At 45.4% G+C, this 25,376-nt stretch overlaps 1 protein-coding gene across 1 annotated transcript in view; it reads left to right on the top strand.

Moving 5' to 3' along the window:
* The window catches only part of CDH11 (cadherin 11), a 128,517-nt gene that overhangs the window by 80,702 nt on the left and 22,439 nt on the right, over positions 1 to 25,376 (top strand). The window contains exons 3-8 of the mRNA XM_059667864.1: positions 1,907 to 2,305; positions 6,142 to 6,436; positions 9,318 to 9,437; positions 11,460 to 11,627; positions 14,824 to 15,011; positions 20,714 to 20,967. Coding sequence (XP_059523847.1) covers positions 2,078 to 2,305; positions 6,142 to 6,436; positions 9,318 to 9,437; positions 11,460 to 11,627; positions 14,824 to 15,011; positions 20,714 to 20,967 — 1,253 coding nt within the window. The 5' untranslated portion in view covers positions 1,907 to 2,077. The remainder of the gene's footprint in view (positions 1 to 1,906; positions 2,306 to 6,141; positions 6,437 to 9,317; positions 9,438 to 11,459; positions 11,628 to 14,823; positions 15,012 to 20,713; positions 20,968 to 25,376) is intronic.

The following is a 25,376-nucleotide window of genomic DNA, read 5'->3' on the forward strand; positions in this document are numbered from 1 at the left end:
TCGTATTTTTAATAGACATCAAGTCCTAATATTGGTTTACTTTGGATCGCTTCTAGGTCACTGTTGTTATCACAGTGTCCAAAGCATTTCCTTGTGAACTTTAAACACATGGCAAGAGTTGGTATTGATCACTTGTTGAGAATACAGACTCCAGAGCCCGATGTCCTGGGTTCTAATTCTCGCTCTGTTACTTATCAGAAGCATAACCTTGCACAATTTGCTTCATTTATCTGGGCCTCCGTTTTCTCATCCTTTAAAATACGAATGTTCTCCGTACCTATTAACGAGTTTGTTATAGAAATTAGACAACAGTGTAATGGCCATAGAAAGCTTTTGCTAAGTAAAATTTCCTTCTGAAACTGAAGAAATTAAAAACATCATGTCTTAAAGTTAATCTCATACAGACCTGAGATTGATCATTAAATAACTTTATATATCACATAGTCACATAAGCACTTACAAATAATGGGTCCAATGAATTACTTTTAAAGCAAGTTGGTGTGGCTGGTATTTCCAACAGAAAAAAAAATAGACAATTTCATCTTTTCAACAAAGGGCTTATTATTTATTGGTCGTATGGAAGCTTTTAAGTTCATTAGTATCAAGCTAGAATTTTTTTTTTATAAAGGAAAAGAAAAAAGTTGTCATCTAGTTGCAACACTTTTAGTGTCAGAAATAATTGTGCTTTACAGCAAAATGGCAGCCAGAAGAAAGAGGTGCAGAAATATCAACTTTAATTAAACCCCTTCTTTCCAATACACTTCACAGTTTATATGCGAGAATAATTTATCACCATGTGGATGAACACTTAATACTTGGCATGGTGTAAAATGGGCAGGGATCTTGCTGCACCATATGTTCTTCCCTTTCTGTTTCTTTTTGAGACTCTATGGTGTCAATGTCAAGTTTGAACTTGAAGTATGTGGTTCAAGTCATACTTCATCCTTTTGACACACTGCCAGGTGAGGTTACGGTCTTCAGCTTCTCATGTGGATGTCTGACCAACAAAAGCAAATCTTGCCCATCGAATTGACACTGTGGCCTTCAATGATCCACCAATGAGAACTGGACCCACCATTTCACTGACAGATGTTTTAGTGACCATCGGTGTTTTCCGGATCTGTCCCAAATGCCCTTATCTAGCCGGGTCCATTGCTGCCTTCCTGCTTCCTTGTAGTCTCCACAGATGCCGGGTATTTTGGAACTTGCTGTGCTTGTGACCAGCTGTGGGCTTTAGGACGTGTTGTTTCTTCTGCATGGACATCCCCTCCATTCTCTTCCTATCACAGTAACTCCCACTTCAGGGTTGAGCCCAGCCATCCTGTCCTCTAGGAAGTGTCCCTTAACTGTCCCCACTGTCGTCATCTCCATACTCAGTCTCTATTGATCATAAGTTCCTCTCCTGGACGCCCATGATGCCCTAAGTTTTTCTATTAATACAAAAACCTACCCAAACACAATTACAGTCAATAATACATAAACCTGGAGTGCTTACTGTGTACCAGGCACTGTGCTGATACTTAGGGCCCTTACTCATTTAATCAGCCTTGCAGTATGAGGCTCATCCCCATTGCATAAGCAAGTAAGCTGAACTCAAAGAAGTCAGCTTATCCCAGACCCATAGCCAGTAAGTGGTCTAATGGACACTAGGACCTGGATTCCACAGCACACATGTTTTATTCTCATGTAGACATGGAGGGGTTGTTGTGTGTGTGTGTGTGTGTGTGTGTGTGTGTGTGTGTGTGTGTATCTCACCCACACGTGAGAAGCGGTGATAGAGGAAGGACTATCTCTTACTCATGTCTACCTCTGCACGTGGTCCACTCTGGGTAAAAAATGAGGAATGGGGTTGAGATGAAGTGGGGGTAGAGCCTGCAGCTAATCCAATCTTCCTCTCTGCCTGCAGAAGCCGCCTGGGGAAGCGGGCAGCCCTGACGTGATGTGCTCAGCAAGCAGAGTCATTCCACTCCAGGAGAGGTCTGCGTGACACGTCTGGGAGGCCACCATCGGCCAGGCGCCGCACGGTTGGTGGAAGGGGTGACAGCCGCATTCTCCTGTGCCTACCACGGAACCAAAAATGAAGGAGAACTACTGTTTACAAGCCGCCCTGGTGTGCCTGGGCGTGCTGTGCCACAGCCAGGCCTTCAGCACTGAGCGGAGGAGCCACCTGCGACCCTCATTCCACGGGCACCACGAGAAGGGCAAGGAGGGCCAGGTGCTGCAGCGATCCAAGAGAGGCTGGGTCTGGAACCAGTTCTTCGTGATCGAGGAGTACACTGGGCCGGACCCCGTGCTCGTGGGCAGGGTAAGGCTGCTGCCATTCCGGAGTGGTTTCTCTTCCTCCTCCCCAGTAGGAGAGTATCGCTGAGAAAATCTAGGAGGGGAGACACCAATGGTGTGACCGCCCACTCAGAACCTTAAAGCCTTCCTTCCAGCCTGTCCTTATTTAATTCATAGCTGTATCCATGTGAGAATACTTCTGTTTCCCACTTAATATTATACCATAAAGGCTATGTTTTTCTTTTTCTGCCTTTTTAAAAAATATATTTTTAGTGATTTCAGAGAGGAAGAGAGAAGGAGAGAGAGACAGAAACATCAATGATGAGAGAAAATCATTGATCGCCTGCCTCCTGCACGCTGCACACCCCTACTGGGGATAGAGCCTGCAACCTGGGCATGTGCCCTGACCAACTGGAAATCAAACCATGACCTCCGGGTTCATAGGTCAAAGCTCAACCATTTAGCCACACCAGCCGGGCAAGGATACATTTTCCATTGGCTGCCCAATAGTCTACTGGATGGAAATGGTCATTATGCATTTAGCCATTCTCCAGCTGGAGGCATTTTCTTGACCACACCCCAACCCTGACTTGGATCTCCTTCCCTGGTGTCCTAACCCTCTTTACCCCTTTTAGCATCGCTTTCCTTTCTGTATTATACAGGCCTGTTTCATTGTCCATCTCCCTCCCTGGAGCCTGTGCCACTTGCCATCAGGAACAGTGTCAACCCTGGGTCCCCAGTCCCAAGGGTGGATGTGTCATAAGAGTAGGTGGGGTTCTGTCCTCTCTGACTAAGGGCTGGCAAAGCTAAGATGACATGGCTGAGAGGCCTGGCAGTACTCAGACTGCATTCTCCGTGTATACCCACCTAAAAAGTGCAAGGGGAGGAAGAGTCTAAAATATGTTTGAAGGACTGACTGCTCACTATCACTTACGGTAAAAGATGCCGCTGTCTTTCAGAGAATAGTCACACTGATAGAGTTCACATACGTAATAATGGAAAGCCCGCTGTGTGCGGGTGCAGAGCTCGGCAAAGGGTGGAGAGCCCATGACCTCAAAGGGGTCTTCACTGAGCAATTAGAAAAGCTAAACCCAGGAGTAGGGCAATGACAAAACTCAATAGGAGTGATTTTGAATTTACATGGTAACATTTGGGTTGGATGAAGGGAGCTTCTGTGGAGACCATGATAACAGCTTGTGGCCAGAAAGATGAGCAGGAGGTGGAGGAACAAGAACAGGTGGCAGGTGCTCATTTCTGAGCCTTGTCGATCCAATGAGGTTATCTTAGCTCCTCCAAACGTCAGCAGAGCATTCCCTGTTTATGAAATTGACATATTTGGAGGACGTCCATATTAATGTCTCAATAATATTGTTTAAATTTGGGAAAGGTGTTTTTTTAAAGAGATGTACGAAACGATTTCATTCATTTATACCCCCAAATGGGAAGATTATACCCAAGATAGAAGTACCCCTGCATGGAGGAGATGACTCTGTGCCGAGAGGAGGAGCGGGCTTCGGCTGTGGGGCTGTGTGGACTGAACCACGTGGAGAGCTAGGTGTGAAGTGTTCAGAACCTCTGCCATGGGCTTTCCCGCTGGGGCGTAGCTCTGTGTTGCGGGCAGAGACTGCAGGAGAGACAGGACCTGGACAGGCATTGCAGCATCTCTGGAACAAGCCATGCCCGCTAAAAGGAAGCTTAGGGAAAAGGGGGGGAAGGAGAAGTCATGAGTGATGCTTAAAATCTATGCACACAAGAACACGTCAGGTGTCGGGTGGGATGGGGGGAAAAATAAAGTGGTTGGATCCTTGCATCTTTCTTTGGAGATACTGCTGATCTGCAGTTTCCAATGAATCGGGGGAGCAGACTAGATGACTGGTTCCCTAATAACCTCTGATTGGACGACTTTCAAGTGGTTGAAGATGCTGTGAGAACCTGGGATTTGGCAAACCCAGGGCTTGCGGGTTTCTTGCCGGAAGCACAGTCTGTGTCCCGCTGTGCTGCGCGGAGCGGAGCCATCCGTCCGCAGAGTCGGGAGTTGGCTGTGTCCGCCTCAGCTACTGGATCCCTCCATTGCACTGGATGGTTTCCCGAAATGCTTTTTGTGTTGAACCTAATAAATACTGTTGTCAATTGTATGAATTATCTTTGTTGGCGAGAAAAAAAAAGGAATTTATTTGTGACTTTGAAATCCAAAAGCAAGAAAATTATGAGCAGTGGATTTTAAACCTTTTCAGTGTTTTAGTTGGTCATCAAATAATGTCTAGTTAATTCCCAAGAGTCTTGCCAAATTCGTATGTACCCACAGGGATCCCCCTGAGCTGAAATATTTGGTGTTTCACTGTGGCGTTGCAAAATCAATGAGATATTTTTGGAAAAATTTGAATCGATACAAAAAAATTTTACAAAGCACTGTGTTCAATCTTGTTTTATGACTCTGGACAAACTCTCAAAGCCTTGGTTTCATAAGAGCAATAATTAAAATGACATTGATAATGAGTTTAAAATAATATAATAATTTATTATCTATAATAATAAAAGTGTAATATGCTAATTAGACTGGACAGCTGGACAAAGCCAGGGCTGCGAGGGCAGAGGCAAGCCTCCACAGCTGTGATGGCCGAGCCCCTGGCAAGAATTTCGTGCATCGGGCCTCTAGTTATATAATAATAAACTAAAGCTTTTTATTTTTTTCTGGCTTTTCTCATGTAGTCAGTAGAATGGAGGGTTTGTTGTTTTGTGTTTTTTTTTTATCCTGTCAGCTACTCTTCTAACCTATGAGAGTGGTTACAATGACGCACTGAAGGCAGAATGAGGGCAGATTAAGATGAAAGCTGCAGAAATTGAGGTTGGACAACAAGGGAGGGTGAGTTTATTACAGGAAGCTCAGATGTGGCGTTTGGGGGAGAGAAGGCAGGAAGGCACAGGATGGGGAGTTAGGAGACCTACGTGACTTCCTGGCCCTGGCTGGTGTGGACTTAGGCAGGTACCACAATTTCCCTGGGCTTTGTCACAGGAGGGGGAAACCTACAGATAATTAAGATTCTTCCTATGGTCTAAGAAGTTGCTTGTGTCTCAGGCTATCCTCCAGCCCCATTTCCTCATTCAGCATGCCCCACTCAGCAGGTCTTCTGGAAAGGTCTAATCTATGAATTGTTTGTAGCATCAAAATCCCGGGAACAGTTTTCTTGTCTTTTGGAAGAAAACTGCTAAAAGAAATGATCATGGCATCCACACAGTATATGGAGGTCAATCTGTATGTCCCCCAAGTTTATTCTTCAAGGACAACAGAGGGGAAGAGGGACTTGTGCCCTGTGGCACTTCATTGCATACAAATAAACAGGGCATTTGCATATCTGTATAGATATTCTTGCATATGATAGAATGTGTCACGGGAATCATGGGAAACTGGTAACAACAGTTCCGAGTAGCAAAAATGAAGGAATAGGAATCAGAACTGAGGGAAAAGTTAGTTATTGTATAAATGATTGTTTTTTATTTTTTGTAACATGCAAATATTTCTTTCAAAATAACTCTATATTAATGATATGTATGTGTACATATTTTGTATGTTACATATATATGGGGAGGAAGGAGAGAGAGCGTGATTCTTAGAATTAAAAAAAGAAAAATTCACCGTTCCCATCTGTGTGACTTTGGCCAAGGCATTTATCTTCTCTAATATTCCATTTCCTCGTTTGTAAAATGGGGTGAGAACGTCTCCTCTCATGTGTGTGTGTGTGTGTGTGTGTGTGTGTGTGTGTGTGGTGTACATGGTGTGTGGCAGCAAACAGCATGGAAGTGGGTCTCTATCTCCCCGTGCAACCTTCGTGGAATTACAAATCTCAATTTCTCTTTTTCTAGCTTCATTCCGATATTGACTCTGGTGATGGGAACATTAAATACATTCTCTCAGGTGAAGGGGCCGGAACCATTTTTGTGATTGATGACAAATCAGGGAACATTCACGCTACCAAGACATTGGACCGCGAGGAGAGAGCCCAGTACACACTGATGGCTCAGGCAGTGGACAGGGACACCAACCGGCCGCTGGAGCCACCGTCCGAGTTCATCGTCAAGGTCCAGGACATTAATGACAACCCTCCCGAGTTCCTGCACGAGACCTATCATGCCAACGTGCCCGAGAGGTCCAACGTGGGTACGTGTGGCAGACCTGTTCTGCCTGCAAGACTGGTCTATACTGGGGTGGGGGGTGGGGGGGATGAGGAGGCTGGTCCCAGATCAGGAAGGAGAACTTAGGCTGTATTTTCTATGCTGGAATAACAAGAGAAAATTTTATCTGTGTAGTCTTAGATATTTAAAATGGACCTGAGGGTTTAAAATCTAAACTGACAAACTATGAGGGAGCGTGGAGAGTGGGAAGGATATGATTGAATCCAGGTCCTCTCCACTCGGGCACTTCCTTAGCTGGGTGACTTGGAATTAGTTACAGCTGTTCTCTGAGCCTTAGTTTCCACCTCTATAAAATGGGAATAGCAATTTCTAGTCATGCAGGATTAGAGATACTCTGTTTTCAGTCACCAGTACATGTTGATGTTTGGTTAGGAAAACCAGTGGTAATATTTGTAACTTGTAGGCATTGTGATAATTAATGATGCACATGCACTATTTCATTTAATTTGTGCAACGATTCACCTTTGCAATGAAGTGGTTCCTATTTGACATATTTTGCATATGGGAAACCCAAGCTTGAAATAGGTTAACTAATTTATCCATGGTCACCTGACCCTTTAAGTGAATCCAGAATACACACTTAAGCATGGCACTATGTCACCACCTATTAGGCTAATTCAGAAGCGGGCATGTCTTTTCATTGTGCATCAAGACACGTTGCCTGATTCCCCTGAAGGGCTTCTTCAGGGAGCCACCTTCCCTTCGCAATGACTTCCACTTGACTTTGTCGAATGCATGTAGTTGTGATCTTTTGAGAATCATGTCCCCTGTTAAGAAAGGTTTGCCTTTCAGACAGTGAGCAGGGTTGTGCTGATCAGGGAGTGAGCCTGCTTATATGGATCGGAGGTTTAGCGCTCAAATGAACAGAAGGATCATCAGGGCCAAGCCACGCTTTTACAGATGAGAAAAACCAAGCACCAGGAATGGGCATCACCCTGCTCAAGAAAGCTAGATGCAGAAGTGACCTTGGGACACTCGGCTCCTTGCACTTTGCACGTGGCGCTTGTGATGTTAAAAGAACCAGTCCCTTACTCCTCCTCCAGGAAAAGTCAAACCCCTCTCGTACTTTACAGAAGCCGGGCTGAGCCATCCCTCGCCACCTTCTCTCCCCTGGGCCCCGCTCGGGCTCCTCGTCTCTCAGCAGTCACCCGGGATTTAATGAGAAACAGTGGGCATCAAAGAAACCATTACAGAGTAGACAGTAGTGTCAGCAGCTGAGCCAGGGGGCAAAGGCCAGTCACCAAAAAGGATTCTCCAGGGGAATTGTCACTGCCTCCACCTTCAGGGGCTCCTGGACTCTCAGGAATAGCACACAGACTTTCCACCATGGCCTGAGCGTAGACTGTGGCAGACAGTCCTGGGTTCCTGTCACACCGCACCTCTCACCACCACTGTCCTAGGGGAACCCAGACAAGTTCTTACATCTTTCTCGGTTTTCCTTTTGTCATTTATAAAATGAAGATAATGTAAAGAAGGGGAGGGTGAACTAACATGGATGTAAAATGCAAAGAGCTGTACTTAGTGGAGCTCTGGACGCAAATGAAGCATAGCAAGATCAATCGTTTTCCTAGCTGTTTCCTGATGGCAGAAAATAGATCCTATTCCCCCTGATACATCCATCTCCTCTACCTAGAATAGAGCCTGGTTCTGTGGGAAGAGCTCCGAAAAGTTGTTTGCAGGAAATCAGGAATCACAGAAGCGTAATTAGAAGAAAGTGAGAGTTACTGTTACACCAGGTGGAAATCGCGGCCACCTTGTGCGTTAAAGGTTGTCAGAGGCTGCGCAGACAGCTCCCTTGCCTCCCACGGGGAAGCTGGCCCAGCTGCTGAAAATGTCACGGCAGCAATTCGGGTTTGCTTGTTTGCCGGATGGGGGTAGACTCCCCACTCCAATAATAACCCAGTTTTCAAAATAGATTGTAAAACGTCATTCCTCTCCTACCCGATATCTCAAGTCCAGTGGATGCAAGTGAATACAGAGAGAGGGACATGGGCAGGGTACCTGGGATGTGCCCCAAACACTGCCTGGCGCAGAGGAATTTGAAAATTGCCTCTCTGCCGCATTCCAAGCCCAACACCTCCTGCCCTCAGATCCTGTGACCATCAGGGAGCACATTTTTCTTGGAAACACACTCTCATCTCCCTTCAGTTCCCTGGTTTGCTTTCACTCTGACCCACGCATGCTCACCCTGAGTCTCAGCAGATGCCTGCTGGTGCTTTCTGTGGTCTGACCACTACACACCTCAGAGGTGGGACCATGCAACTGTCAGGCCAGTAGGGAACGGCCTTCTGTGTGATATTTATAGCCATGAATTAATTAAGATGTAGTATGAGCAGCCACTTTCTTACATGCAGAGCAACAATAAAATGATGTGTTTATTGCTCTGCCACAGATGGAAGGAGGCCTGCATTCTGTCCTTTCATGAAAAGCAAGTCATCACTAATTACCCCTTCTTATACTCTTTGGGGAGATTTTTATTTAATTATTCAATCGATTGAATATTTCAACTGCCATGGGTCTTAGAATGTTTTTGCAATAATATTCATAGTAGCATTTTAACTACCAAGCATAGCAGGGTGGACTAGGAATATAGAAAGTTCATTTCTAAGGTATGGGAATTAAGAGGGAAGGAATGGAGGAATAAGGAAGGGAGGAGAAGGGAGAGAAGTAAGGAAGGAAAGGAGGAGAGAGGGAAGGAAGGAAAACTACCTTGCATTTCAACTCCAGGAAATGAAAGCATATTAAATAGTCTCCTCCGTTTTTTATTTTAAAACGGAACTTTGTAAACTAGAATAGGATTTGAGAAGCCGAGGGACCACTGCTAATGCATCCATTTCATTTCTAAGGCACGTCAGTGATCCAGGTGACGGCCTCAGATGCAGATGACCCCACCTACGGAAACAGCGCCAAGCTGGTGTACAGCATCCTCGAAGGACAGCCCTACTTCTCGGTGGAGGCACAGACAGGTACCCTGAAATGTCACTGTGGCTTGTGACACTTTGTGAATAAGGAGCCCAGACCTGCTCCCTCAACCCAGTTGATTCTCTCTGCTTTCTCAGACATGGAAAGGGCCACCTCCCAGGGTTAGTGCGAGAATCAAACACTGTGCAGGTGCCTGGCAACCCATGAGCCACATATACTGTTGTTTCCATCTGTATTGCACCATGTCAGAACAAGAAATACAATCTTAAAACATAACTTTTATCTTAAAATTGTATCTTAGAAGTCAACTAAAATTGAAGAATTTATCTTAAAATATTTAAGTTTTATCTTAAAATTCAACAGTGGATCCAAATGAAGAGGCTACACAACTTGAAGGCTGATATACATAGCGGAGGCTCTCAGAGGCCACGGTGCAGGGTGCACGCAGGGCTGTTAATGCTAATGCGCAAGTGCGTTTGGGAGGCAGCACATTCCGGTCTCCCCATCGCGCTGAGAGACACCCTGTGGGCCTGAGCATCAGAAAGAGGCTCCTGCGCATTTCTTACAGATGACAAACAGCACACCCAGAGAATGAATGCTGGCAACAACCCAAACCGAAGTGTTTCACTTCGTTTATGCCAAGTGTGACTCGGGGATCCTTTCATTAGAATACACACCAAAACCCTGTGAAACTGCTCGCCCACAATATTACTCCCTACAGCCCCTTCCTTCTCTCCACAACATGCCCCATATATTTGAAAGATGTTTACAAACAATTCACACTTATTGTTACAGTTATAGTCCACCCATCAGATACTTGGCTCATTTCCTTGATATTATTTCCGCCTACCCTATGCCCTCGTTTATTTGTAGCCACTGTGCTTCAGATCACAACGTACGGGGCTACTTGCTTTGGTTTCATCAAAAGCACTGGCATGTAGCCTTTCCGGCTTAACCAAGGATGAACGTGGGATTTCATCTCGACTTTTGAGATGTTCAGCGCAGGTGGGGACTCGCAACCTTCTTGGTTTCAGGGTCTCATAGTTTGAACCTAACAAATTATTTACAGATCAGAAGAACGAGGCCCCATGAGATCAAGGGTGTTTCCACAAACATGCAAACATCGCGGGTAAGAGAGCGGTAAGGACCTAAGGTGTCCGCAGTGCTCTTCATATTTCCATTGGAAATTGTTGCCATTTGTACAGAGGGAAAAAGCTCACACATGTTCCCAAGCGATTTAACTGAGCCTGACTTTCATGTAAATCATATGCTAATATCTAGGGATCTTATCGAATTACATCATTAATTTATTACTGTTGTCAGCGACAGGTCATCATAGAGTAAATGTTTGTATAAGCATTATGTACATTTTTAACCCATATGGTTCACTCTTTTCAATTTTAGTATTACATTTTAAGGTATTGCATGAGATATATGCTTTCTTCTTTTATCCTAATATGGACCAAACATGGGAATGTTTCCAAGAATTGCATGCAGGGATAGACTTCAAAAGACTCTGTTGGTAGTCCAGAAATTGGTTTCAGTCATGGATACCCTCAAATATTTCAGTAAGTGTATATACCTGAGAATGTGAGGCGGTCACTTGCATTTGAAATACAATATATAAAACATATAAAATTTCAATGCTGTATGAGTAATTATGGCAGTTTACTGGAAATACACCTCTGGCGCTCCAGGCACGGCTGCTTTGGGTTATAATTATCATGTTGAAGTGACTTTTCTGTTCAGAGTAGGTTCTGTCTCACTCACCTTTGCACTCCTGGGACCTAGTACATTTTTGGTTATACTGTTGTTATAAGTCAGGGGTGGGGAATGTCCAGCCCGTGGGCCCTAGAAGGCCTGAGAAATCATTTAGTCTGGCCCTGCCAAGGCGTTAGGGGTGAGGTAATGAAATGTTTGACCAAATAGAGCAGGCTAATTTTGAAGATGGTCATCTGTACAGCCTGAGAATGAGGTTATATATATCCAAAGGCCCTTGGCAGAAGAAAGGTTCCCCACCCCTGTTATCAGTGAGAGCCTGTGATGGTTTCTGCTCCCCTGCCCAGGTATCATCAGAACAGCCCTTCCCAACATGGACAGGGAAGCCAAGGAGGAGTACCACGTGGTGATCCAGGCCAAGGACATGGGCGGACACATGGGTGGACTCTCAGGGACAACCAAAGTGACGATCACGCTGACCGATGTCAACGACAACCCACCAAAGTTTCCGCAGAGTAAGTAGGTGGGCTTGGCTTTCGCTTTTCAGTGCTGCTGCAGCCCGCCATCCTCTGCGACCCAGTCTTGCTTTACTCAGCTTGGAAGAAAAAGTCGAGAAAAATGGAGGTGTTTTACATCATTCGCGCCAAAAACTGAAACAAGACAGCAGCAGCCACAACAACAACAACAACAAAAACAATGGAATAGATCTAGTAGGAGAAATGGGAGATGTAAAAAGTCCCAGGATCCTGGAAACAGGAAATTGATTGTGCTAGGTGCCTTACCAGACGCTGTTGATGCCATCTAGTAATGAATGAGCCCATCTCTGACTCAGTGTCCTCAATACTAACTACCTGGGAACAGCAGCACCTGAATCAGTTACCCACTGCTATATAACAGACCACCCAGAACCTTTGTGGTTTAAAACAGTAATAGTGGGGTTTTTCTCATTAGTCTGCCATTTGGGCAAAATGTGGAGGAGACTGCCTGTGTCTATAGTGTCAATGGGGGACAGTTCACTGGGACTAGAGGGTGCACTTCCAGTGGGGCTCACTCATATGCTGGTGAGGTGGTGCTGGCTGTTGGTTCCTCTCCACGGTGGCCTTTCCATGGAGTGGCTTGGATAGGGTCTACAAGGGGGGCCCCCAGGAACATCAGGCAGCACTGACCTGCCTATGTGGCCTAGCGTCAGATAGCCCTTCATTCCCACTGTAGCCTTAAGACTGCCCACATGGAAGTGGAGTTCTTGTAGACCCCACCTTTCAACAGGATGTGCACAGTCGGGTTAAAGGAAAAGCATGGGGGGGGGGGGGCAGGAGGTGTTGTTCTGGCCATTTTGGGAAAATACAGATTCCACAGGACCTGAATAGTAGGACGTTGTAGAACTAAATGAGCTAGTGTAAAATCTACAGTGACATCTGTCATAAGTGGTCAACCAATGTTAGCCTTGATTATTATCTGAGAGACTGTGGCCCGCCCTTCTACAAAATGTATAGGATTGCTGAGGGACATGACAGAAAAGCAGATTTTGAAAGGTTGTTAGTAATAGCCATAATGACAACTACCATCACTTAGTGAATAGTCACTACTATTGCAATCTCTCCCAGAACCTACATTTTACAGGTAAAACTGGGCTCCTGGAAAGGCTCAGTAAATTGCCCAAAAAAAGTGGCAAAGCAGCATTTGAACACGGGTCTGTTTCCGTATGTCTAGGTATAGACAGGTTCAGTGCAATCATAATGCTGCTGCTGCTGCTAGTACACTTTCAGCGTAAGTGTGTCTTCTTCATCAGGTTAGAAGAGTAGCTGGTAGGGCCTATGAGTTGATCGCCAGAGAGGTGACATTCCAAATGAGGGAAGAAGGAAGACAACCAAATATGGCCCCGTGAAGGCACTATGGTCACTCAAAGGACTCCAAAGACAACGATCTGGGTCAGAGAGACACGAGATAGAGAATTACAGGCAACACCCTCTGTCCTGAAGACCCGGAAGAGCTGGAGGAAGACTGCTTTGCCTGATCAGGAACGAGGTTCAGCATCCCCCAAAAGCTTAAGGCTCATGTAGCACTCTACCAGCTGCACGCTCCGTTATCCACACCGTAAAACTGTCTGGTGTCTGGAAGGAAAAGGCCAAGCAGGATTATTAGCAGGCAGCCATTCAGGCCCTGGCCCTCCTACCATCACGTAGACAAGATACATCATTTCTATGCAGTCACCGGCTTCATAGCCATGAATGCAAATGAGATTTGGAGAAAATCAACTCATAGCTGGTTTACGGACTCCCACTTTCCACGCGTCCTTCAGTGTGAAGGACGTGGTGGGATTAAGTTGAATATTGGTCCAAATGGAAAGTATTCAAAGCCAAATGATACACATAGATATAGACAGAGTTCGGGAACAGGAAGAAATCTGCATGAGAGGAAACGACAACTTAAAGAGGTTAAGTAACTTGCCCCAAACCATTCAGCTGGGGAGTGACTTCCGTATAATGTCATACAGGATAATTGCAGAATGTGGAAGTGCCAGTCAAGTCACTTCAGGTTTCCCTTGCCTATGGGAAGCCTGCCAGTGACTTCCCACTATGTCTGAACAAAATGTTCAGGACCCCTCCTACAAAGCCCTTTACATCACTGGGCCCCACTGAACCTACACCCCTTATCTCTTCATAGAAGGCACCAGCCACCCCTCTTCTTGCTGCTCTGTACTCAGTACGTTCCCACCTCAGGCTCTTCGCCATTTGCTGTTCCCTGTGTGTGTCACTGTTTTGTCTTTGTAGCACAAAGTAGTAGGAAGTAGTCACATGGTTTGTCTTTCTCAGGTCCTCCAGGGGTGTTCAGGTGCCTTGTTTAAGGGGTGTCTTCCTGCCCACCCCATTCAAAATCTCTCTCTCTCTCTCGCTTTCTCCTTCTCACCACACATACTTAATGCAAGTGCACACAGGGTCACACACAGACACACTTCTAATGCATACATATACACACACTCATGCACACACATACACACATATTCATAACCTGCTATCACACAGCTACAGTCCACACCTCACTGTCTCATTACGCTCCTCCCTGTAACCTACCACTTTCCCTTCTTCCCAGCACTGACATCAGCGTGTGTACACATTTCATGTTTCCCTTTAGGGTAGTTGCCTCCTTAAGGGAGCAATCTCGATGATTTCATTGACAACTGAGTATCCAGGGGCTGGGACAGTGACTGGCACATAATAAGTTGCCAATAAATAATAAGTGAATATATGTGGCAGGGTCACGCTGTGGGAAATGTTTGCAGGTAAGCTAGTGTTTGAATGAATGGTGAAGGGAGTGAAGTAAGAGGAAAGTCAGATACTGAGTTAGAAGGGTCATGACCTTGAAAGGAATGAAAAGAAGTCTCGGCTGATTGAATGTTCAAGGATGCCATGGCCCTCCCGCGCTTGCTGATGGGAAATGTAACTGAGCATTCTTTCCTTCCTCATGTGGGGCAGGGGACCCCACTCCATCTCCTCTGACCCCGGGATTGTTTCATCATTCTTTGTAGAACCCATTTCTTTGACACACACAGGCCATGCGGGCTCTTCCATCCATTCGCTTCTTTTCATGTTTTCAATCAATAGGAAGTTCAATTTCAAACCCTTTGAGAAATGTATTGGGGTTCAACGGAATCTAAAGTCCTACAGCTAATAAGTAAAAGGGAAAGTAAGAGTAGATGTTTTCTTCTTTTAGGCGTGTACCAGATGTCTGTGTCAGAGGCAGCGGTCCCCGGGGAGGAAGTCGGGAGAGTGAAGGCCAAAGACCCGGACATCGGTGAAAACGGCTTAGTCGCATACACTATTGTTGATGGAGACGGTATGGAACTGTTTGAAATCACAACAGACTATGACACACAGGAGGGCGTGGTGAAGCTGAAAAAGGTGAGTTAGGATGAGGAACCAGACATATCAGTGGTATGGCCTGCTCTGCCAAGGCAACGTGGCAAGACACGGGGAGTTGAGGGTTTAAAAAAATGCAAACAGGGGCATCTGGAGCTGACCTGCTTTTACAGCTGAGCTCTGAGCTCTGGGGAAATAGCAGGACTGTATTCCGGGGGGTGGGGGGGGTGGGTGTGGGGAGCAGCAAGGGAGACTGGGGCACCTACCTGAGATTGCTAGTTAGCTCTGGGCACAGTTTTGCTCTGGAAGGAAAGACAGCTAGATACACCTACATTTGGGAGAAGCAGCACTGAGCATGTCTGAAGTTCCCCCTGTGGCTTGGCCCAGCGAGTCTGTTCATATGGGCTGCTCAGGACTTTCCCTCGCTCAAACACCCAAGTTCCATTGCACTGCTGTCATTTTCTCTCAAAATTGAATCCAAGAGCCCAGTCGGTGTGGCTCAGTGGTTGAGCGTCCACCCATGAACCAGGAGGTGACGGTTCGATTCCCGGTCAGGGCACATGCCCAGGTTGCAGGCTCAATACACAGTAAGGGGCATGCAGGAGGCAGCTGATTGATAGAGTTTCTCTCTCATTGATATTTCTATCTCTTTATCCCTCTCTCTTCCTCTCTCTCTAAAAATCAATGAAAAACATATTTTTTTAAAAAAATTGAACCCAAGAAACAACAATAATGGTCCTTCCCCCATGCTAAACTGTCCCTAACATGTGTCCTTCAGATTAATTCAAGACAATGGGGAGTTTATTGTTCTTTTCCTTGCTTTGTTTGTAAGATCTAACATTTTCTCAGTACTCAATATTGGCCAGAGAAAGCCCAAGCCTCTTCCAAACACTCTCTTGTTTACCTTTCACAAAACTCATTAAAAAGATAGATCATTTGATTCCTATGAACAAAGAGACCTCCATTTAATTATGAGGAGACTGGGGCTCAGACAGACTACACAACTTGATGCTGTCCTAGTCGCACAGCTAGGAATTCACAGGCACGGGATTCAAACCTAGAGTATTCTTGAATAACTTCGCTCTCAAGACATTTTAGCAATAGCTGGGCCACGAGGGCTTATAAAAGTGAAGAAACTGTTACAGTCTATTCTAAAATGGTCTTCCCCCTGATTTACCACTTGAGAAATCAACCCCTCTCCATCATCAAAGTGTGGGGAGCATTCAGTCTGAATTGGATGATGGGGTTACCTTGGTTTTAATCAAGCATTCATTTTTCAACCTGGTTTTCTAGCATGAATATTAAGCTTCTCAGTGTGATGGAAGAGATTGGACTGTAACACTGCTAAAAATACAATTTGAAGAATCAATAAAGAGGCCAGTAGCAGGGGAGAAATCGAGGGTGGAGTGGAGGAAATTCCTGGGGGGGGGGCGATTTTTCAGTAAGGGGGTGGGCAGGAGAGATGTCCTCCAGAGGGCTGACTTGTCATAGCATTTGAAGGCACTGTTGGGTTTGGGAGAAATATGATGGGTCACAGAACAAAGAGAAGATGGGGGGACTCTGTTGTAAGTGCATATGGAATCGGGGTGAGCTTTGGATACTTGGAAACGTGGACATCAGTGACAGTGACGGGTGTGTCCGCAGGGCCTGGGGTAATCACTCCCTTGGGCTTCTTCTCCGGGAGAATCTCCGTGTGAATTGCGTGTAGCGTAGAGCTGTCAACTTAGCGCGTTAATTAATATTACTATCCCTCTTGCTTGACACTGACACATGAGCATTGACATCAGCGATTTCTGCCTCGCATCCTTTGCTGTTCAAAGTAATTGGGTAGTTGGTTATGCTAAGGTTGTCACCTGTTTTCAGTGTATTTAGGACATAAACACACACTGCGTCTCCAAAATCCAGAAGCATTAAAATCACCCCGTGGAACTCGCACATGGCAAATGAGCTCTCCGCATAAGATTAATTTGCACATTTCCCCCCAATGCAGTGTGTTTATTCCAAGCAAAAGGATAATAGTCTATAAAGCACTGCTGTGTAGGTTTAAAACAGAGTAAGATGTCGCTTCATTCCTTAAACTTATAGCACAAAGTTCCAAATGTCCACTAGAAAAAAAATCGAGAGGTGAATTTAACACAGTAAAAGGATGGGTCCTTGTGGAAGTCATTATATATGATTTAATAATATAAAAGGGTATGGAGAGATAATGGGGATATGTTTGTCCTTTAAGAATATTCTTTAATATAGTTTTTTTTTGCACATTTCTTGATTTATTTACCCATTTTTTACCAAGAATTATTCAGTTATTATTTGTCGGGCAGGCCCTTTGAGAAAGGCTAGACATCTGAGGTTGAAGAGTGAGAGCCCTGGCCACAGAGAGGTCACAGTTTAACAGGACAGAGAAGTAAAATGACAATTACAACAGAGCGAATTTTCTCAGTCTCAGCACTAACAATATTTCCGGACAGATCATTTTTCATGCAGGGGCTGTTCTGTGCATTGTACGATGTTTAGCAGCATCCCCGCCTCTCCTCACTGGATGCCAGTAAGCACACCCCACCCCACCAGTCAGGATAATAATAAATAGTTGTAGACAGTGCCTGATGAACCCTGCGGGAAGTTAGCCCAAAATCACTCCCCAGTTGAGAACCAGCTGTGTGATCAGATCTATGAATAGGGACATAACGACTTCTTACAGGGGCCAATCTTGAGCGGAGTCTCCATGGGTGAGTAGGAATTTACCAGATAGATAAGGAGAAGAAGGGCAGAAAAAGAGCTCCTGAAGAACTCCTTGGAATCCGGTATGGATGGAAACAGGACAGGTTTAGGAAAGTTGAATAAGTTCAGTCTCCAGGGTTTAGAGATGGATACAGTGGGACCATTGCAAAAACGGTTGCTGGAACTCAAGGGAGAAATTATAAAGAACTGGAGAAGGCAGAGGAAGGGAAGATGAAGAATTCAAGAGATGTTTAGGAGGCAGAGCCATCCATTTGTTGAAGAGCTTAGGAAGCATCAGCCTCAGGGTAACAGTGGTGCAGAGGAGAGAACTGCCCTCGGGCTATTCACACAGCCTCTGTGTGGTAGACAAGGAAGAACCAATGCAAAATGAAGGTGAAACGTCACTGGCTCAGTCCACTTCCGGGGCAAAATCCAATCTGTTCATGCAACACCCTTGACCCAGTGAGGCTCCTATTTATCAAAGAGATATCCTGGCACTGTTTCTAAGTTATTTACTTTCAATCAAATAAACTCAGTGTGAAACAGTGTGAGAGCAGCATTAGAAAACATTTTAAATATTCCCCACTTTAATAAAGCCATTTTGATGCCTAAGTATTCCTTGCCCACATGCGTATAACATTTCACACATCTGCAATCATAGGGTCATCAGATTTGTTAACGTAATGTCACATAGTAAACATTTTACATGTTGTTATATACCACGCATAATCATTTCTAATGACTACATGACATCCCATCCTACGGATGGGCTGTTTTTTTCCTTGATAAACTCTCCCAGTGGGATTTGATGTTTTGTGGGTACCTTCCTCCTGATTAGACATAACCCTATACTCTATCTAACAAACATAACACCTTTTTGAATATTGTTATATTCTCCTGAATTCATCCCCCAGAGAGAGTTTTCAGAGGTGGGATAGTAAACGAGGGGGTAGTAAGATTTTTATGGCTCAAATAGAGTTGCCTCATTTAGCTTTATTTCAACTGCTCATAACATGGATATAAATGTGCACATGGGAAGCGACCTTAAATCTCTTTTGGAAGGAGGCAGGGGACGTATTGTAGGTAAATATTAAAATGGTACTCATCCGCCCTGCTCCCCACTTAGTCACAATGATGGGTGCATACAATCACTTGGCATAGTCATTCCTGGGCATTGGGGACGCAAAGATGAGCAAAGATCCACAAAACCCACTGGAGCCCTTTGGGCTGCTCCCCACCTTCCGGGGGTGGGAGGTGAGGGGCTGCAAGGGCAACTAATGGACCACCTTGATCTGTCTGGGGGCATAGGAGGACTTTCCAAGCCCTGAGGTGTGGGCAGACCACCAGAAAATTTAGTCAGACCTCACCAATGTAGGAAAGGGCATTCCAGACCAATGTGTGCAGAGATTTGGGCTATTTTGCTTGGGGTCCAAAAAGCATTGATCCAACTGCAGCATAATGGCACCAGCCTTCATGCCCACAGGGCTTGCCATTGGGAACATGCTCTGGGCAGGTGCCTAGACCTAAATCAAAAGGTTCGGCTCTAGGAGCACCCAGCTACCTGAGATGAGAAATGTTCTACCTCTCAGGTCTCAGAACTACCATCTTCCAATATTTTTTAAAAATCTAATAATTCAGAGATTTCTGGAGAAACATCAGCAATATCATACCCTCAGCCTAGAAATGTCATCCTGTTCTGCGGCTTAGTCACCCAGCGAAGAATAAAGCCCCAGAAGGGCTGAGCAGCTGGGGCAGGTCTTGCTCCAGGAAGAGGGAGTGTCCCCGAGTGGGGAGCAGGAGGGTGGGAGGTGAAGGAAAGTGTCCAGGGTGTGGATTGTGTTTAACCTTCCTGGACGTGGATCATCTTCCTTTGGCGGTTGTAGAGGGACAACCCTATGGTTGCCCGCCCATTCAAAGGAGGCAACGGCGTGGCAGGCAGCTGTTTGCCTTAAACAACCCAAGTCTTTGCACACATTTGGTAGCTTAGCATCATCCACAATGCTCGTTAGAAAGCCCTGTTTCCTAGGCAGCAGGGCTCCGTTCTCTGCTGCAGTTTTACTTTTCACCCTCTGCCCATCGATTCACTGGACCGCCTCTCGTTCGGAATGAGGGTGTTTTCCATCCGTTTCCCAGTAACTGCAGCCATGCCAATGCTACTTCACCAATTATTTTTCATATCTTTTTAACGTCTACGTTGTGTATAGTTGTTTTTCTTCAAATGGATATTCTTACATATATACATTCCTATATCAAGGAAGCATTATTCTTATTTGCCTGTGGCTTGCTAAAAATAGAAGGTTTCCTACAAGTGAGCACAATCAAAACAAACTGTCATTCCCGACTGACTAGCGAGTCACAGCACAGTCTCTGAAAAGAGGTTAAGAAGCAAGACGGATACGTTAAAAATCAACATCACACTGGGGTATTCCTTCTTTTAAAATGTATTTTTATTGATTACAGAGAGAAAGGAAGAGGGAGAGAGAGACAGAAACATCAATGATGAGAAAGAATCATTGATCTGCTGCCTCCTGCACGCCCACTACCGGGGATCAGACCCAAAACCCAGGCATGTGCCCTGGCTGGGAATTGAACCAAGACTTCCTGGTTCATAGGTTGATGCTCAACCAGCTGGGCCAGTGGGTATTTTTATTGCCCAGATTTTCAGTACTTTACAGAGCAGTCTATATACCATTTATTTCTGTAGTGTCGTCATTCCTTCTCATCATGGGTGCCTTTGAGGGGCTTTGAGCAGCCTTCGTGTTGCTGTATAGAATGAGGTACATTTGAGGTCACGGGCCCCTTCTGTGTCTGTTGTGCTCCTAGAATTGCCCGTTAAGCGTATTCCAGGGTTCAGCCATTGATTTGTCTGATTTTCTGACCAAATGGCTCAGGTAATTGGATATTGAATAGACACTGATTTTCTCACTTTGAGGAACTGCACACTCTGCCCTGTAACACAAGCAGGCCTCTCGCTTTCATTATTCTTTCAAGGAATCAGTTGCCAATCTTCTCTTCCTTCTCGTCAGCCCGTAGATTTCGAAACCAAGAGAGCATACAGCCTGAAGGTGGAGGCAGCCAACGTGCACATCGACCCCAAATTCATCAGCAACGGGCCTTTCAAGGACACGGTGACAATCAAGATCGCAGTGGAAGATGCTGACGAGCCCCCCATGTTCTTGGCCCCAAGTTACATCCATGAAGTCCAAGAAAACGCAGCCGCTGGCACCGTGGTTGGGAGAGTCCATGCCAAAGACCCCGATGCTGCCAACAGCCCGATAAGGTACAGACAGATGTAGCGTAAAAGCCTGGATGGGAAATTTTAGAGGCAAGAGGCTTTAGCAAAGCCCTGCAGAGACCCGAAACCACGCCTTCAATTACAAAAGGGTCCAAAACAATCAGGTCCAATGCCATGTAACCGAGATTAAGAGTTAGAAGATGGGCGTCTGCTTTGCCCCTGCTGTGCGCTTTGTGCATGGGTTTGTGTAAGCTACATAATTTCTCTCTGGAGCAGATTTCCAGCGACGGAAGCCTCAGCTGGGCCTGTGTGCCCAGGGGAGCTGAGGGGAAGTATAAATACTAATTATAAAATAAGTAGAGTAATTATAACTTATTGAACACCTTCCTATGCTCCGGTCAGTCCACTGGATATGCAGACATGGGATGTAATTTACCCCCTCCCCTCCCTATTATAGGAATTGTTATCCTTACATGGAAGGGGAACAGGGCTCTGTGAGGCAGAGTGATGTGCCCAGGAGGCATGGCCAGTGAACAGGAGGCCAGGCGAGCATGCTCTGACTGTCTAGCTGCTGCTGAGAGGTAACAGAGTGCCGGTCAGGTTTAGGGTGCTTGTGTGTCGTGCACATTGTTTTTTTGTGACTTGGAAATGCAAGATAGAGAATTATGGTTTAGGATCCCACCTCCCCCATCAGTGACATGAGTTAATGAGGGATGAGGCTGATGAGGAGGCGGTTGAGGAGGAGACTGAGTCACAGATTGAAGATGTTTATAGGACAGAAACTCATAGTTGCCTGAAAACTGTCCTGGCCTGGATTCTAGCAAATGTTACCCTCTCCATGGCTGTCCTGGATTCCCTGCTTGCCTGAATTCCTCCCTCCACCCTCCTCATGGTGTCCCCGCCTTCCGTCTCCCCCGACCTTTCTCTCATCAATCCCAGAGCCAGAGCCATCAGTTTACAACACAGCCAACATCACCTCATACCCAGTCCAACAACAACATGATCAATGATCACATTGTCCCCGATGCCCCGTTGTCCCCCCAAAATAATCTCAACTCTCTTCCTTGGCCCAAGGCTTTTGCTGGGCCTGCTCATCTCCGCTCTCCCCTGTCTGTCTCACTCTTTCTTCCCACCTGGCTTTTGGCTGCGTGAGACCTGCCTACTTCCTGTTCTCTGACGTAGAACGGCCCTCTCCTAGTTCCGGACTTTCCATGTTCTTCCTTCTGGTTCTTTCTTCCCCTTTCTTTGCAACTTGCTTACAGGGTGCTGATTTCCTCCCTCCCCGCCCTCCCTCCCCCTGGCCCCCGCACTTAGATGTGACCTGCCACCTCACAGCGCTCGCCACGGTGCATCACAGCGACACCTCAGTATGCATGTTGTCCACGGCACCCTTACAAAGGGCCAGGACGTGTCTGTCGAGTTCAGGGTTGATAAGGTCCACCTGCAGGACAGTATCAGCTGCCATTTGCATGCTGAGGGACTTCTGTACTGTTTTCATAATGACTGTGTCTTGAAGAGATAGCTGCACCCCCGTGGTCATTGCAGTGTTCACAATAGGCAAGACATGGAAACCGCCTAAGTGCTCATCAGCCAGTGAATGGATAAGCAAAATGTGGTACATCTATACGATGGACTATTAAGCCTTAGAAAAGGAAGTCCTGCCATTTGTGATAATGTGGATAAGTTTGGAGAAAAGTATGCTAAGTGAAATAAGCCAGACACAGAAAGACAAATATAGCATGATATGTAGAATCTAAAAAAAAAAAGATTAAAAAAATCAAACAGGACAGTGGTGGCCAGGGGTTGGGAGGTTACACATAAGGGGGGGGGGTGCAGATCTTAGTAATGGGGTACAACTTCTAGTTGTAAGATGAAGAAGTTCTAGAGCTCTAGATAATATATTTTATTCTTGAAATTTACTGAGAGTAGGTCTTAAGTGTTCTTACCACAAATATATACACACACACACACAAGATGGTAACTCTGTGAGGTGATGGATATATTAATTAGTCTGATCTTGATCTTGGTAATCAATACATAAGGTATACTTTTATCAAAACACCATGTTGTACACATTAAATATATGCAAGTATTTATTTGTCAATCCTACCTCAGCAAGGCTAGAAAGAAAAGGTAAACGGATCCGAGCATGACAAAATATTGTCATGGACAGTGACATCTTTCTATTTATACCAAAGAAAATGCTGAGAGAGCAGAAGGGTGTTCCAAATGTAAATACTGCCATTGCCTTGTTTTTTTCAATCCTCAGCTGAGGATATGTTCTTACTGATTTCAGAGAGAGAGGAAGAGAGAGGGAAAGAGAGAAACACTGACGTGAGAGATCAACATCGGTTGCCTTCCTACCAGAGATCAAACCCACAACCTTTTGGTGCATGAGACAATGCTCCAACCAACTGAGCCCCCAGCCAGGGCTCCACTGCCTTTCAATCCTTGAAGCTTGTTCCTTGTGAGAAAGGAAGAGAAATTTCCTGTACTGAGCATCTTCTTGGTCCCAACCTGTTGCACTAAGTTAAAGTTAACAGGCACCTTTTGAGGCATTCACTGCTTTAGGATCCCATAGATGGAAATACTGACACTCAGAAGGATGATGTGAATTCTTCAAAGCCTGTATGGTAGTCCACACCTACCCTGAGTCCACTTTGAGCTTTTTACTCTAGCCCAGCCACCACTAATGACAAGATTTCCCGACAAGGTTTGCGTACTGAGTTCTCCCTGGGCAAGAAGATGCATTACATTATGACTGAGGGTCATTGTAACACCTTTCAACTACTCTACACTGTTCATGGTGTGAATTATAAATAGCTTCGCTTTGGTCAGGAATATCGAGGTGCATTAGCGACTTTTTAGAAGAGTGATGATGTAAAAACACGTGGAGCAACTGCTGATCCCCTCTGCACCTCATTCTCTCCCAGGACCCACTTCAGCAACTGGGTATTGGGGTCATGTTTTCAGTGGTTGCTGTTTCATGCAATCAGGCAGTTTCCATGTCTATAATTATCCAAAGATGCTCAGTGCACCAACCCCCTTGAACCAACCTCCTTCACCCACTTGGGTCTCCTTTTATTCACTGGGTCTCCTATCCTCACCACCTACTTTGCTAATAGCTTATCTTCACCTCTAAATGAACTTGTGTCTTAGACATATAGGTAAGGCCTTATTGTGTCACCCCAACTCTCAGCCACATGACCATTTTGCATATCTTCTTTTTCTCAGACTCTGTAGCATTAGACACACCTTTCTTTACAACTGTCTTCCTTAAATATTCACTCCTCTTAGCTTCCTTGGCAGGAATCTCTCCCGCCTCCAACAGCCCCACACCTGGTGTCTTCACTAGTCTAAGAACCCTGCCCAGGCGCTAAGTCGGATATTTTAAACATCTAGTACGTCATGTAGTTCTCAAAACCAACCCAAAGTTAGGTACTGTTCATATTCCAGTTTAAAAGATAATAAGCTGAGATTCAAAGAACTCAAGTGTCTTTTCCATATCACTCAGCTTATATGTACTGGAGCATGAACTTACACCTAGGATTTTACAAATCCAATTCACTTGTATGGAAGAATGCTTGGAATCCTTCCATTTCTTCCTACTAGTGTGTCTTATCATGTTAACTAGACAGTAAATTTCCTGGTGGTGAGACAAAACGTCTTCTATTATTTTTGCCTCCTTTTCAGTAGTGCTCTCTGCTGAGGGCTCAGTTGCTAATCCTCTATTGACATCTACGAGATGTGTGATGTCTACCGTTTCTTCGCTGGGGAAGGGCACTGTTCATTCCATTCCCACAGGGAGCTGTGCAGTCACGTGATACCAGCGATGAGCTCCTGTGGGTGCAAAGAACAGGATCTGGGATCGGAAGATCCAGGTTCTAACAGTGGCTGCCCCAGAAACTAGAAAATAAACCATTGGCCAATCCCGTCATTTGTAAATTGAAGATAATAAACCCTGTGACCTCCATGGGCTTTGCATGGCCCTCGATGAATGCCTCCAGGCATAGATATTCTGTAAACTTCAGGGAAACACAGCTAAGCCCTCCAAGAACAGAAAACTACCAAGTTAGGAAGCCCAGCATGCTACCCGAGTTGACATGACCATCTTTTCCACTTGGAGTCAGTGTGGGGGAGGGCAGGAAGGGCCGTTAGAGTTCAGCAGACTCTTGAAAGCCAGGGCTCCAATACTTACAGCTTGGTATGCCCTGAGTACTGGTAAGTCACTTTCCCTGTTGCCTCAATAACGGCCCTTCCTCTTGGCCCATCTCCCACCTCACCCTGCCATAAATATACTCCAGTAATATTTTGAAAATTATTTTGCCTTTTGTTTGAAACAAAGTAAATTTTCTAGTGGAGAGAAGTAGCTGAAACCTTGTAGCTATGCTGTTCGGCACAGTCTGGGGTCATTAAAGTGTGGGCAGTGTGAATGTTCCACATGAATGGCCAAG

The sequence above is a fragment of the Myotis daubentonii genome, chromosome 15 (assembly GCF_963259705.1).
Source record: "Myotis daubentonii chromosome 15, mMyoDau2.1, whole genome shotgun sequence".
Classification (NCBI taxonomy): Eukaryota; Metazoa; Chordata; class Mammalia; order Chiroptera; family Vespertilionidae; genus Myotis; species Myotis daubentonii.